This window comes from Amblyraja radiata, chromosome 1 (assembly GCF_010909765.2).
Source record: "Amblyraja radiata isolate CabotCenter1 chromosome 1, sAmbRad1.1.pri, whole genome shotgun sequence".
In the NCBI taxonomy this organism is placed as follows: domain Eukaryota; kingdom Metazoa; phylum Chordata; class Chondrichthyes; order Rajiformes; family Rajidae; genus Amblyraja; species Amblyraja radiata.
Window position 1 is genome coordinate 141137447 of NC_045956.1, and position 16749 is coordinate 141154195.

General features: G+C 41.5%; 1 protein-coding gene across 4 annotated transcripts in view; it reads right to left on the minus strand.

Moving 5' to 3' along the window:
• Nucleotides 1–16749, minus strand: part of pdzd2 (PDZ domain containing 2) — a 376364-nt gene that overhangs the window by 92648 nt on the left and 266967 nt on the right. For all 4 annotated transcript variants that reach the window (XM_033031783.1, XM_033031770.1, XM_033031792.1 and 1 more), the window contains 4 exons: nt 12465–12538; nt 10224–10440; nt 6212–6329; nt 1949–2081 (listed from right to left, as the gene is read on the minus strand). In XM_033031783.1, the coding sequence (XP_032887674.1) occupies nt 1949–2081; nt 6212–6329; nt 10224–10440; nt 12465–12538 (542 nt within the window). The remainder of the gene's footprint in view (nt 1–1948; nt 2082–6211; nt 6330–10223; nt 10441–12464; nt 12539–16749) is intronic.

Consider the following 16749-nt stretch of genomic DNA (forward strand, 5'->3'; position numbering starts at 1 on the left):
ACAACAACATTGACGGCCCCATGGCAGAAGCGTCCACGTTGCGGGGCTGGAAACTGGAAGTATCCTGAGCTAATTCTGCTACCACCATCATCTACTGCGACAAGTGATGGCTTCCACTGATTGTCGCCGTAAGCTTGCGTTCTTTTCAGGACGGACGATGACAGCGAGGTCAACATTTGTAACAAGATGGACACGAAACGAAGAACAACATTGACAGCATTGTAACTTAAGTTTGAGTTACTTAGAAACATAGAAAATAGGTGCAGGAGGAGGCCATTCGAACCTTCGAGCCAGCACCACCATTCATGATGATAATGGCTGATTGTCCCCAATCAATAACCCGTGCCTGCCTTCTCCCAATATCCCTTGATTCCACTAGCCCCTAGAACTCTATCTAGCTCTCTCATAAATCCATCCAGTGATTTTGCCTCCACTGCCCTCTGTGGCAGGGAATTCCATAAATTCACAACTCTCAGGGTGAAAACGTTTCTTCTCACCTCAGTCTTGACCTCCCCTTTATTCTAACTGTGGCCCCTGGTTCTGGACTCGCCCAACATTGGGACCATTTTTCCTGCATCTAGCTTGTCCAGTCCTTTTATAATTTTATATGTTTCTATAAGATACCCCCTCATCCTTCTAAACTCCCAGGGATCAATCTCGTGAACCTACGCTGCACTGCCTCAATCACAAGGATTTCCTCAAAGTAGGAGACCAAAACTGTACACAATACTCCAGATGTGGTCTTACCAGAGCCCTGTACAACTGCGGCTTTCTTGTGGCTTTCCGTTAGGCTGGAGCAGATCTGAAGAAATTTGCTACATGAGAAAGAGTTAATATTTCAAGTTCTGATGAAAGGTCATCAACCTGATACATTAACACTGTTTTCTGTCTCCAGCGATGATGCCTAACACACTGATCCATCTCCAGCATTTTTAGGTTTTATTTCCCATTTCAAGTTGATGCTCTTTCATCAGAGCCAAAGAAAGTTAATTGACTTGAAGCACCAATGAATTTATACTCTCTCACACACACACACACACAAAAAACACACACACACAAAAAAGGGTTCAGCTTTTTCACCCCCAAGGGAATGCTCTTCTGTATGTCATGGGAATAGTTAGTACAGGAACTTGTTCAGGACTTGCCTTCCTGAAAGATCTGACAGATCAAGTTGATGCTCTTCCATCAGAGCCAAAGAAAGTTAATTGACTTGAAGCACCAATGAATTTATACTCTCTCACAAACACACACACACACAAAAAAACCACACACACACACAAAAAACCACACACACACACAAAAAGGGTCCAGCTTTTTGTCCCCCAAAGGAATGCTCTTCTGTATATCATGGGAATAGTTAGTACAGGAACTTGTTCAGGACTTGCCTTCCTGAAAGATCTGATAGAAGTCTAGAACTAAATGTTTGCCTTAGACTAAGGATTCACCTTTTGGTCTGTAATGGACTGATAGAAGCTGATTGCTACAAACAGTCAGCAATCATTGTCATGTGACCATCAGGATAGTAGGTAAACTATATTGGTATCAGCACTTTTTCTTCTCAATTCCCATGAAAAATAAATCTGTGGATCAATATATTTTGTTGGTGTAACAGGCAGAGTGAATACTTGGCCACACAATTACTTCTTAAGATGGACAATTACCTCTGAAGATGGACACAAAATGCTGGAGTAACTCAGCGTGCCAGGCAGCATCTCTGGAGAAAAGAAATAGGAGATGTTTTGGATCAAGATCCTTCTTCAGACCCAAAATGTCACCTATCCTTTTCTCCAGAGATGTGGCCTGACCCGCTGAGTTACTCCAATATTTTGTGTCTATCTTCGATGTAAACCAGCATCTGCAGTTCCTTCCAACACAATGACCTCTTAATGTCAGTTCATTAGATAAGATTTATTAGATTAGGCCTATCTGTTTATGTTACATTCCTTACCTTTGGCTTTGGATGACGGCTAATAATAAGGCTGATAGGACCTGGACCACACTCACTTAGAATCGCATATGCTTCACTCAGGGCCGCATGTCGCAGACTCACTGAGTCCACCTCTAAAATCTGATCACCTCGGCTGCAATGAAAGGCAAAGCAAATTAATTAATTTTTGCCACTTCAAGCTCCAAAGACCTTAACAAAAGTGATAGTGTTCCACAATGAAGTATATAGCTCTGCCCATTCATAAGAATGTAAAAGAGGTCTTTCTTTCTAAAGCACTTAACTACCAAAATGACAACAATGTGCAGTTCATTAAAGTCATTTGATGCTGTACATTTTTTCTCAAGGCTGGCATTTTCATGAAGACACCAATCAAATGAAATCTGAATCTGTTTACTCTTGACGATGTTGCTTTCAAGACATATACAACAAGTGAAATGCATAGTCTGGATTACTTACACTCTTTCTGACAGGTAAATAGATAAACTCTGAAACAGATAAATTCCAGAGATCAGGTAAACATTCCGCACAAGGTTCTTCACTCCATGCTTATCTTAGGTCCAGTTTGTATTTATTGAAAATTCTCTGACTGAAACAGGATGCTTCATTTTTTCAGGAAGGAAGGATTCTTATTAAAGTTAACCCAAGTTCAACAGGCTGGATTATGCTTGACCCAGCCTGTGCCTCAGGTTCACAACACCTGCATTCTAAACTAAATAACAGATGTGTCTGATTTTCTGAAAGATCTCTATTTTCATCATCTTTTTCTATAGAGGTGTTCGGAAGCAGGCTGGATTTTATGGGAAAATCCCAGAGGTTCTGTGCATAAAGGCAGATGTTTCCCTGTGTAGGTGTCAGTGTTTGAGATTCACAAGTTTGTGCTTGCAATCATGGAAATCCCACACCTGTGGGCAACTGTTTGCTGGAATTTACCCGAGTATATTAAAGACATTGAACTCCTCCCCGATTCAAGCAACAAATGTTAGCTAATGTCACCTTTGTCCTTCTGCATGGCTGTGAAGGGCCAAGGTAGATTCGTTAATTTAACCTTTTTTTTAACTATTTCAGTCCATTTACATATTTTTAATTGTCTACCTGCATTCTAAACCCTGCATAATCCCAGCAGGGACACTAACATTTCACCACCTGGCAGTTTACTGAAGCTTCAGGCCACAACACTGCAGATGTCCCAAAAAATGAAAAGTGATTGAGTCCCAGGTAGTATTACCCGAGGCCCATCCCAAGGTCAATTTATTAAAAAAATTGACAGCCTGATGAACAGTTTCTAAATGTTTCTCTGAACAGAGTTGAAAATATTATTTTGAAAATACCAAAATAACATAATCTTCAACACACGTTTAACTGTTTAAAATGAAAGTATTTTCTTTTGAGCTGCCCGTGCTCTCTGCTAACCTATGAAAGAGTCTGGACTTGCGTGGTGCAGATCTTTCAAGGGTAACCTAATGCCTTAAGCTGACTTCTCTGGGTTCAAAACAGAGTCCCAAAAATGCTGAAAAATGAGTACTAAGTTAAGTCATCAAAGTAATCAACATATTATGAATGTAATGTCACAAAACTCTCAAGTACATTTTAAATTGCTTACATCAATTAAAAATATGTAAATGGACTGAAATAGTAAAAAAAGGTTAAATTAACTTGAATCTAACTTGGCCCTTCACAGCCATGCAGAAGGACAAAGGTGACATTTGGTTAATATTAGCTAACATTTGTTGCTTGAATCGGGGAGGAGTTCAATGTCTTTAATGTACTCGGGTTAATTCCTGCAAACAGTTGCCCACAGGTGTGGGATTTCCATGATAGCAAGCACAAAATTGTGAATCTCAAACACTGACACCTACACAGGGAAACATCTGCCTTTATGCGCAGAACCTCTGGGATTTTCCCATCAAACCCAGCCTGCTTCCTAACACCTCTATGGAAAAAGATGATGAAAATAGAAATCTTTCAGAAAATCAGATTATTTAGTTGTTATTTAGTTTAATCTCGTTTAGAGATACAGCACAGAATCTGAGTCCGCGCCGACCAGCGATCCCCGCATATTAACACTATCTTACCTACACGCACTAGGGACAATCTACACTTATATCAAGCCAATTAACCTACAAACCTGTATGTCTTTGGAATGTGGGAGGAAACCGAAGATCTCAGCGAAAACCCACATGGTCATGGGGATAATGCACAAACAGCACCCATAGTCAGGATCGAACCGGTCCTCCGGTGCTGCAAGCGCTGTAAGGCAGCAAACTCTACCAATGTGCCACCCGTTATAGAACTAGTAATTTCATGATTGGGATTGTGGCAAGCATTGATCAAATCACAACATTTAAGGGGGTTTAATCACATTCTTAGCGTACTGCACCAACAGTGGGAAAATAGTGTTTCAAATATAATTGAGCATAATGACTCACAGAACAATTTAGTCTAAAGATTCTGATTATATTATTGTCATGTGCACCAGGATGCAATGAAATTCCTTGCTCACATGAAGCTCAGGGGACAGTTTACACACAGTAATGATAAATACAACAACAAATACAACGGAGAGTGCAAAACAAGAATAGTGCAAGACAGTGCAATATGATACAGCAAAAAAGCGCAGAGGATCAAAAAAGCCTTGAAATCTGGGCTGGCTCAGTAGTTTGGTGGGAATCTGTGTCTTTGGATAACCAGGGCTCCATTGTTTTCTTGACTTGCTAAATCAGATCCTATAATATTTAATAGTGGCTGTCATGGCTGCTGTCCGAGTTGACACTTCTGTTTGAATACCACTAAACTAGATTATTGGTGGTGGTTTACCATGAGTACATTGGCTGCTACTTGTGCTTTGTGACGGCAGTGGCTACGCTCAATGCTGAGCTCTGGGATCATGGATGGTATTAAATAAATATAGATCTTTATTTCTTTATCGTCAGTGAGCATAATCAAACCCTATGAAAGGAATAGCTCTCGTGCAGTTGAGGAATCATGGTGGAATCTGCCTTCCCTTTTGAAACAGCATGAGCGTGGAGAGAAACTGATCAAATGGTGCCAGCACAACAACCTGGCTCACAACATCAGTAAGATTGTCGACTTTGGTAGGGGAAGTATGAGGACCAACAATCCTGTTCATATCAATAGGACGATGGTGGAGAGGGTCAATAACTTGAAATTCCTGGGCTTGCATATTTCTGAAGATCTTTCCTGGACCCAGCACACGATGCAATTATAAAGAAGGCACATCAGCGACTCTATTTCCTGAGAAGATTATGGAGATGTCGATGAGGATTCTCCTAAACCTCTACAGGTGCACGGTAGAGAGCATTCTGCCTGGTTGCATCGCGGCCTGGTTTGGCAACTTGAACATCCAGGAGCGAAAAAGACTACAAAAAGTTGTTACCACTGCCCAGTCCATCACCAGCTTTGACCTCCCCACCATCGAAGGGATCTATTGTAGTCGCTGCCTCAAAAAGGCAGCCAAAATCATCAAGGACCCACACCATCCTGGCCACACACTCATCTCACCATTGCCACCAGAAGCCTGAAAACTGTAACGTCCAGGTTAAGGAACAGCTTCTTCCATACAGCCATCAGGCTATTAAACACAACAACGAATAAGCTCTGAGCTCTGTACTGCAAAAGACTATATTATTATTTGTTATTTGCATGTTATTTGTTATTTATTGAACTTTTTCTTTTTTTTCCTCTTCCCTCGTTATGTATTATATTTACATATTCACATATTCTGTTGTGCTGCAGCAAGTAAGAATTTCATTGTCCCATGCGGGACATATGACAATAAAACAATCTTGACTTGTCTCTCGACTCTCCTCCTGGTGGGAGAGTGAAGGTAACTGGAGTGTAATATCCTAAAGTGGAGGATCCTTGAGATCGCCAATCAATTTCCAGGCTGTAACATCATCTGATCAATGTGGCAATGGAGATATTCCCCAATCTCAGACTTGTGAGGGAAAATAATAAGCGTCCTATTCCTAATAGGAAATTTGCAAAGTTGTTTTAGAGAAGCATACAAGGATCGACCATGATTAGCTTTTGTGGAACTGTGCCCATGTGTGAATCAGCAGCTTCAACATGGAGAGAAAAATAAATATAGAGCTTTGACAATGCGTTTTGGAGTTTTATTGATATTTAATTTGATTGACTGCTGCTTCAACAGGTTTTGTGGTCACTCGTGGAAAGGAGCCCTTTAAGCAAAGCAATGGGCATTTTACAACTCATGGGGGCACATTTTGACTGTTGAAGACTCACCTCAATCTACTATCCAGTTTGGCAACTGATCCTGGGGCAAGACTGTGGATGTAGATTCCTGGTGTGCCATTCTCTAACGCAAGGCAACAGACTCCAATCCCCAACCCGACACCAGGCTCTGAAATATGGAATGGGATACTTTATTGTCACATGTGATTAGGCACATTGAAATTCTTTGCTTGCATACCCAAGGTTGACAAATAGTGGCCACCTACGGCGCTGACAAAGTTACAAAGCATGCCGGCTCCTCTTTTGTTCTTCCCCCTCCCCCAGTCCCCACCCCAACGCCAACGCCAAGTCCTCCATTGTCCACTGTTCTCCCCCCTCACCCCCCCCCCCCCCTCCTCCTTCCACACTGCCCATTGTCCAAATAAAGCAATACACAGGTAGCAGGTTTAAAGTGGGACCCGGTAGTTTAGTTCAGGTAACTCACAGTAGATTTAATGTGACACAGATTAGCCACAGGATACCATAAACATAATTTTAAAAGCATTCAGCAAGAATTGCCATCATTTCGTATTGGTTCTCACCCAATTCCCACCAGTGATGTTCAGTTTAATTTAAAATACATTAAACACTGTCAACCCATTAAACAAAGTTAAACATTTTAAACGGCCGCATGTCCTATAATGTTGGTTTTACAGGAAGTTGTCTCTCATCCCTTCACACTTAACAGTTGTATTGCATTTAAGATTAGATTAGATTAGATTATTTAATGACCACACAGTCAAGTTGGTGGAGTTCAGGTTCAGTACAGGATGTTACAAGGTAGGCTGATTCCCACCAAACATAACATAAAACACAACATCATACAATATACAGTACATGCATGGGGAGGATATGTGCTGTTATAGTGTGTTCAGAATTCGGATTGCGTGTGGGTAAAAACTGTTTTTAAATCGAGATGTCTTGGCGGACAGTGAGCTGTAGCGCCTTCCTGATGGCAGCAGGTGGAAGATGTGGTGTGCTGGGTGGGAGGGATCAGAGATGATTTTCTTCACCCTTGACACAGACCGTTTGTGATGGAGTGATTCTATTGATGGGAGGGGAGTGCTGATGATTTTGGATGCTTTGTGAACTATGCGTTGTAATTTATTACGGGAGTGAGTGTCTAAACTGCTGAACCAGACTGTAATTGATGAAGTGAGCATGCTTTGGATGATGGCTGTGTAGAATTTGATTAGGAGGCGTTTCCTTACTCTAAACTTCTTGAGCTGGCGGAGGAAGAAGAGTCTCTGGTTGGCTTTTTTGTAGATGTGATTTGTATTAGTAGTAGTATTGTATTAAATGTAACTATTCTTTACATTTGTCCTTTTCTTTGCAATTCACAAAGCAAATGAAGAAAGCATTTCATTGAAATAAACTTATTTTGCATCCTGAAAATATATACCATCCAGCGAATCAATGTTTTAAACTAAAAGCAAAATAATGCAGATATGAACATCTGAAAGTTAAGCAGCGAATGATAGGGATACTCAGCAAATCAGGTAGCGTCTGTGGAGAAAGAAACTCAGTTGAGATTTCAGGTTGATGGACTTACATAAGAGTGGACATATTTTAAAAGACCGCCTATGGAATTAGTGAGTTGGTGAATGGTAGAATATAAACATGGTTACATGCTTAAGGACAGAAGGTAGTATTCAATGGAAGCTGCTTTGTATAGGATTCACTTGTAGATGGAGTCCCTAAGCTGAATGTGCTGATCATATTCAACATTTTACCAATGTTTTGGATGAAGGCATAATGAATGTGAGCAGCATTTAATTACATGGATGAAATATATCCGATGAAATTGGATGAAAGCCAATTTAAATGTACTGGGTCCATGTGTGATATATGCCCTTGTCAGCGAATCAGTATGTTTTAGTCTGTGTCCTTTCAGACATGTTTACAATGTACAGTATTATAAGTCGTCAAAGTAAACTTCATTTTTTAAACAACATGAATGGAGATGGACATGACAGCAAGTAGGGTGTTAGGATGTACTCTTAGCAATACTGTACAAATTTGGGATTCTTTGTTTAGAATACCGAGTCCAGTTAAGGTCCTGAAACAGTAAGGGATATTGAAATCAGAAGATGCCACTGGAATGTAACCTTGTTTTATTAGTCTCTCCCATTGGAGTAAGCTCATTAAAAAAAAACTTTTTTCTTAGAATAATCATTGGTGTCAGTATTTAGAGGGAGCAAGGTCAGATTTTAGCAGTAATGGTAACCTGGAAATATTGGATGTCATACTGAAATTAATGCATGGGTCTCATTCGCCATTGTTTGCCATTTTCAACTTGGCAGATGACCTGATCCAAAGGATTGCTGGTTTTGGACAGAAAGATCTAATCTTGGGATTGGAGAGGAGGATGAAATGACAAAAATAGGAAGTGGGTTGGGGAGCGAGATTATAATCAAGGAGACACAAGGCGGTGGAGGCCAAGCCAGTGGATATTTTTAAAGCAGACGTACAGGTGCAGAAGTTAGGAGGAGAAGGCAGGAGAATGGGGTTAGGAAGGAGTGATACATCAGCCATGATTGAATGGCGGAGTAGACTTGATGGGCCTAATTCTACTCCTATTCCTTATGACCTTTTGACTCCGAGGAAACTATTTCCTGACCATCTTCTTAAGAGTAGGATAGTTGGCCCAGAAAATGATGGAATCAATAAATTTGTGGTCAATAGATAGTAAAATAATTCTCCTGAATTTTATTCAGGAGGGCATTAGGCTTTTTTCTCTCTCTGCTTTTGGGATTTGTTGAAAAATTGAGAAGGGCTGAGAGTAAATAAAGGCTGCAGAATACCCGATTGGATCAGGTTGAGCGAAACAACTTTTACCAGTTCGGTGTTTATTAGGAATTTTAAGAACATAACACTGATGTTTAATAATATATAATAAAAAGGCACTGCGGATTTTCTCTGGAGAAAATGGATTGGTTACGTTTCAGGTCAGGACCCTTCTTTAGCCCAAAACATCACCTATTCATTTTCTCCGTAAATGCTGCCTGACAACCTGAGTTACTCTAGCTTTTTGTGTCTAACGCTGAGATGTTTGTTGGTCCTCCCAGCATGTACTCCAATCATGTGTCGTCTGCTGAGGTGTAAAACCCTCCTTTATATCTTTCATATAAATGGTGCAATGGAAGCATTCTCCAAATATTTAATAATTCTCCACATATTTAAAGGGAATTTGTGTATGGTCAATAATAACGTTGAAGTAAAGTGTCTTCAAGTTTCACAGTTATCACACAAGTGTGTGCAGGTTTTTTTTTAAGTCCAACAGTTCATAATGTCATTATAGGAGAATTAGGTCATTTGGCCCATCAAGTCTACTCCGCCATTCAATCATGGCTGATCTATCTCTCCCTCCTAACCCCATTCTCCTGCCTTCTCCCCATAACCTCTGACACGTGTACTAATCAATAATTTTTCTGTGAAAAATTCATATATAGTGGCACCTTTCAGGAATTTTTGACACCTGATTATTGTGACTCCCTGCCTATTATTGCAATAAATAGAAAACTGGGGAGAAGGTGTGGTGGGGGCCAGTGTCGGAGCTTGAATTCCCAGTATTTGCCCTAGCAAACAATACTCAACGATACATTTGCATTCAAAAAGGTAAACCTTATGTACTCTTCAGTTATTTGTCCACTGTTAGCATAAGCTTCTGAATAAATCTTAATTCTATCGCACAGGTTCTGCTGCAAAGTGAAGCCAACATCAGACTTAAGAAGGGTCCCGACCTGAAAGGTCACCTATCCATGTTCTCCAGAGATGCTGCCTGATCCACTCAGTTACTCCAGCCATGTGTGTCCTTATTTCTAAACTATCTGCAGTTCTCTGTTTCTCTATTATTTTGACCATGCAGGGAAGGGTTAAACAACACAGTTTCTTCTACTTTCCAGAATAAGATGGTTAAATACTATTGGTGGCTGCATTTGCCTCCGTATTCATCTCCTCTGCGCCTTCCTTCTTTTGCTAGAGCTGATATTAATTTTGCTTGTTCCCTGTGCAGTGGCCTTACCTTTCTTCAATGTCACCTCCATTATGATTCGATCCTTTGGTCCTGGCCCCCTGCGAGAATTGTCCCCCTCTTCTGAGCCTGGTATTGGAGTTCCACCACTGATATTGGAATTGGGAGAGCTGGACCGGCTCATCAGTGTGGGAGTGGGACATGGAGTGAGGCTGGGGCTGCGCAACCTGGTACGAACGGTCAGGGTCACAACTCCTTTTCTCAGTTGCTGTCAGGAACAAATTAAATCAAAGCATCAACAGATGAATAAGTAGTTACATTTTAACGATAAACTTTGTAAGTGTTCCTAATTGATCAGCTGTAAGGATAAAGGGGAAATCTTTAAGGATAAAGGGGAAATCTTTTAGGACTGAGATGAGAAAAACAATTTTCACACAGAGAGTAGTGAATCTCTGGAATTCTCTGCCACAGAAGGTAGTTGAGGCCAGTTCATTGGCTATATTTAAGAGGGAGTTAGATGTGGCCCTTGTGGCTAAAGGGATCAGGGGGTATGGAGAGAAAGCAGGTACGGGATACTGAGTTGGATGATCAGCCATGATCATATTGAATGGCGGTGCAGGCTCGAAGGTCCGAATGGCCTACTCCTGCACCTATTTTCTAAGTTTCTATGTTTCTAATAAGCAAAGATTTGCTTTTAAATAGCACATTCAAAATAGAGCTTTACATCAATGTTATATTGATATATAACATGGGTCCTTGGGCATAAATATATTTCCTGATATGGATGGAAAGCAGATATCCTAATAAAACAATAAGTCTAATAGTCTAGGAGCTGGAAGTCGGACTATATAAATATTTATTTTATTTCACAAAATTTCCAGACAGTCTACTTAAAAACTAAAATTGCCTGGTTAATCATTTTTCCCTTCAGACTAATCATACAAGCTTGTGCTTTTGTGAAATGCCAGTCATCATTCAGTATGGTAATGACTTAAGAGTTAAGACATACAGAATAGTGAAAGGCTTGGATAGAATGGATGTGGAGAAGATGTTTCCACTAGTGGGAGAGTCTATGACTAGAGGTCATAGCCTCAGAATTAAAGGACGTTCTTTTAGGAAGGAGACAAAGATAAATTTATTTGGTCAGAGGGTGGTGAATCTGTGGAATTCTTTGCCACAGAAGGCTGTGTAGTCCAAGTCTGGATATTTTTAATGTAGATTCGTAATTAGTACAGGTGTCAGAGGTTATGGGGGAAAGGCAGGAGAATGGAGTTAGGAGGGAGAGATAGATCAGCCATGATTGATTGGCAGAGTACACTTAATGGGCTGAATGGCCAAATTCTGCTCCTATCAACAACAACAACAACAATCAGTTTATTCGTCACATTGCACATAAAGTGCAAGTGAAATGAATTTGCCAGCAGCGGTACAATGAATAAGAACACACACAAAAACACAATAAAAATTTAACACAAACATCCACCACAGCATTCATCATTGTGGTGGAAGGCACAAAATTTGGCCAGTCCTCCTCCATTTCCCCCCGTGGTCGGGACCTCAACCCTCCGCAGCCGCCGCTGCGGGCGTCCAGATGTACAGACAGGTAAAAAGTCCAGGTAAGTCCAGAATCGGCTCTTCCCCACTGGAGACCGCGGCTTCAAGTTGGTGTAGGCCGCAGGCCGGCGGCCGAAGATTTAAAGTTCCCGCCGCGCCGCATCCAGAAGCACTGCAGACCGCAGGGCCGGCGGTCGGAGCTCCAGGGGTCCCTGGCGAGGGACCCCACTCCCGATGGTAAGTCGTCGCCGCCGCCGCGGTAGAAGTAGGCCGCGGGCCGGCAGTGGTGGCTTCTTCTCTTCCCGGGTCCCCAACGAGGGATCCCAGGCTGCGGACGCTGCGCCAGCTTCAGGCTGCCGCGGGCCAACGACATGGAGCACTTCCCTCCGGCGAGGGCTCGCCCGCTCCACGCCGAGAGTCCACGCTGCGCCCGCAGCTGAAGACCCGGGTGCGTCTCCGGGAAAGGCCGCACCGATCCTCGATGTTAGGCCATGGGGGAGGCGACATGGAAAAAGTCGCCTCTCCGTGGAGGAGGCGACCGAAGCGGTTTCCCCCTTACCCCCCCACACACAAGACACCCAAAGAAACATTAAAAACATACATTAAAACATACTAAAAAAACAAAAAAAGTAGAAAAAAACGGACACGCTGCTGACAGGGCTGCTGGCTTGCAGCGCCCCCACCGACCTTCCAGGGACCCTTATGGCCTTATGTTTTATATTCTACCTGATACTTTACCTTAAAGGTCTGTATGGCTTGTTGATGCGTTAGTCCTTGCAGAGATTCCCCATTAACTTCTAGAATTTCATCTCCTGTTGAATGCAGTACACATCTATCAATCATCAAATTATTTTATCCTTTTATCAGGACAACATTTATCATTTGTGATTAATTTTAAAATGCTTTTCTAAAAATAATATCCAGGCACACAAATGAGAAATGAATGAAAACCAAAAGGTTGTGAAATTTACTTCAAGAAACAAAGTCACAGGTGAAACTATTAAGTAAATAATGGATAACATTTATTCATTACGGGACACAAAGTGCTGGAGTAACAGCAAGTCAGGCAACATCTCTGGGGAACATGGATAGGTGACGTTTCAGGTCAAAACACTTCTTCAGACGCAAAGGGTGACATTTTGGGTCGACATCCACTTCAGACTGATATGTGATGTTTTGGGTCAAGATCCTTCTTCAGACTGACACGTGACATTTCGGGTCGAGACCCTTCTTCGATGTTTCAACATTTATTTATTACTGTTAGTTGTCTTCACATTGAGTATAGTCTCCATGGTGTAGTTTGGCTCCACAATCATACCAAATGAGACATACCAAATTTCAGTTTGGCAGCTGAAAGCAAAGTCCATGAGTTCCATGGATCAGCAGCAGCAAAGTGCATCACTGCAACCTCCTGTCCTGCAATATCTGTCACTCCATCGTGACTGTCACACCAAGGATCAACTCCCATTTCATGAGCAATGGGGAAAACAAGCCAGAATCAGCATCAGACACGCCTTCAACACCTCATGGCAATACCCCCGATCCAGACTTGAGCTCCTGATGGAATATTTAAGAGAACGCAAGAACATCCACACCACATGCGTAGTTTAGTGCATGGATGTTTGTTGAACTGACCGCTGCATAAGATGCTCCCTTAATCCCATTATTCTGGCCTCAGCAACAATAGCAGCAGAAATAGAATGCTTCAAACATATTTGGGCAGGCTCATGGATATGTTTATATTAAGATTTAGGCTTATAATTATCACATGTGAAAACAGAGTTAAAAACTTTATTTTTAACGCTATCCAATGGATCAGGTCCTATATGAATATAGATTGTTTCTAAAACCCACTCATCCTGGATCAATATATGTTGCAACAATGCAAACTGTCTTTTTGATTTTTGAACTTTTTTTTAAAACCAGTTATCCAGTATCTAATTTTTCCCATATTTTCAGCATTCTGCCAGGATGCATTCCTCAACCCTGGCTGACTCTGATCTATTCTTTTGAATTCCATCCTAATCTGGATACTGCAGCATTAATAACTTTTGTTTTGTTGCCTTCTGCTTGATTCATAGTAAAGCTAACTTAATTATTCCCTCAGTGGGTCAACAGAATTTGTGGGTGAGAACAACTGTCAGCAGGCCATTTCCCACTTCATTTGGGCCCCTGGATCAGTCTACTGTCCTATAGTTACCTCGCCAGACATCTATTTTCTAGTGTACACAAAAATGCTGGAGAAACTCAGCGGGTGCAGCAGCATCTATGGAGCGAAGGAAATAGGCAAAGTTTCGGGCCGAAACCCTTCCGGGTTTCGGCCCGAAACTTTGCCTATTTCCTTCGCTCCATAGATGCTGCTGCACCCGCTGAGTTTCTCCAGCATTTTTGTGTACCTTCGATTTTCCAGCATCTGCAGTTCCTTCTTAAACACATCTATTTTCTAGTTGTGGCCTACAAAAGCAACATTGCTCACCACAGCACTTCTAGCCTTAAATTCAGACCCTCTCATATTATCTTCTTCCCGTTAAAGGAACTCATCTATTTAATTTTGTTTGCAATGGCTGTGTAGGTACCTGAACTTCCTCCATGCCCATATATGTGCACATATCTGTTGCAGCTATACACAAATGTCAATGCTATTTTGTTTCTTGTCCTTCCACTTTTTTCCCTCTTCTCTCTCAATCATGATATTCATACCGTCTTTAGTTCCTTATCTTTATTTGTGGGCGTTGAGGGTGGTTGGTGGGTAAGTTACTAAACCAAACGCCTGTTGTTTAACTCTACGATGGGTGTCCAAATCCCACCACGGAAGAGAAGGAATCTAATCTGGAATTAAAAATCTAGTAATCATAAATACTGTGTCTCTAGTTCATTCATGTTCCTCAAGGAAGGAATTTAGCAATTCTTACCTATGTGATACTCAAGAAACACCAATGGTTAACTCATAATTGCCAACTGAACGGTCCAACAGATCACTGAGTTCTCAGGGCAGCTAGAGATGAATGGTGTCATAGTTTATCCCTTTATCCTATGACCATGACTATTACTAAACTGTCCAACCAAGGAAACATCCTCAATCATCTACACTGACAATCCCGCTCAGAATCCTTTGTTCCTCTCATTCATCTAAACTCCAGAGAGTGTAGTGCCATTCTGCTTCATCATTTTTGCTTTGGACAATCCAATTGATCACAGGAATTAATCTAGTAAACCACTGCTACAGAGATGGTATATTCTTCAATGAATAAGGAAACATGAACTGGTGCAGGCATTATAAACTTCTGCCATTCTCTATCCACTGACAGTGGAGACCAATATTACACCTGCCTACTGTACCTATGTGTTAAATTCTTATGGCTCTTGTATAAAAACTCACCAATTTTTGACCACAAACAATTTAATACAATCTTACATTATATAAATAATTGTATTAGATTGTTAAATACCAATATTCAAATAGCTCCAAAGCAGCTATAAAAAATGGATGATGCTTCAGCTGAGGATACTTCATTTAAACCTTTTATATGAAATATGTAGATTAGTGGGGTTGGTCTATCTCATCAATCTATATAACATGATTTTTCATATCTGAGCGGCACGGTGGCGCAGCAGTAGATTTACTGCATTATGGCGTTTGCAGCGCCGGAGACACATGTTCAATCCCGAGTTTGTACGTTCTCCCCGTGACCGTGTGGGTTTTCTCCGAGATTTTCAGTTTTCCTCCCACACCAAAGAAGTACATGTACGTAGACAAATTGGTTTGGTAAATGTAAAAATTTTCCCTAGTGTGTGTAGGTTAGTGTTAATATGCGGGGATCGCTAGTCAGCGTGGACTCAGTAGGCCGAAGGGCCTGTTTCCGCGCTGTATCGCTAAATTAAAATGTATCGGGTAATGCAATTTTGGATTCAGGCATTAAATGAACCTATCAGTACATGAAAGTCCAGATGGAAACATAACTTTGCCAAATGTGTTCCATAATTGTTGAAGTCCTGTACACAGTGGTCTTTTGGCATTTGTATAGGACATACTCGTATCGGAAGGTTAGATCGCATGGGATCCAGGAAGAGCTTGCTAACTGGAAACTAAATTGGTTTCATGGAAGGAAGCAGAGGGAGGTGGTAGAAGGATGTCATTAAGCATTTCTTATAGGAAGGATGTCATTAAGCTAGAGAGAGTGCAGAGAATATTTATGAAGATGTTGCCAGGACTTGACGGGTGATTTGTAGCGAGAGGTTGGGCAGGCTAGGACTTTATTCCTTGGAGAGCAGGTGGCTGAGGTGTGACCTTAGAGAGGTGTAGAAAATCATGAGGAGAACAGATAGGTGAATGCACAGAGTCTGTTACACAGAACAGGGGAATCAACGAGCAGGGGACATGTGTTTATTGTGAGAGGGGAAAAATTCAATATGAACCTGAGGGGCAACATTTTCACTCATAGTGGAATGAGCTGCCAGACAAGGTAGTTGAGGTGAGTCCAATAAGAAAATTTAAAAGACACTTGGACAGGCTTAGAGTGATGTGGACCAAATGGCTGCAAATACGACTAGCTTAAATGGAGCATCACGATTGGCATAATTGAATTTGATCAGAGGGCGTATTTCAATGATGTATGACTCTATCCTCCAGTGTTCTGGCACCTCACCTGTGGCTAAAGATGATGCAAAATATGATAAAAGCCCCTCATAACCAGAAACGTATTGATTTAGCACCCTTTTGCGATCCACCTCCAAATCTGTACTCCTAATTCCCACTGACTATTGAACATATCGGGAGGCCTATAGTAAAACTCCAAAAATGTGATGGTCCCTTTCTAATCCTATAGTTCTATCCATATAGCCTCTTTGTCCACTCTCTAGGATAGCTTCCCTATGTACTATTGCAACACTCTGCCTGATCATCATCCCCTCTGCATCTCACTCTATCATGCTTGAAACGTCTATACCCAGTTCATTGCCCTGCCAGTCCTGCCCTTTCCAGTTACTTTTCTGATTGCAACAATATCATAATCACATGTGCTGA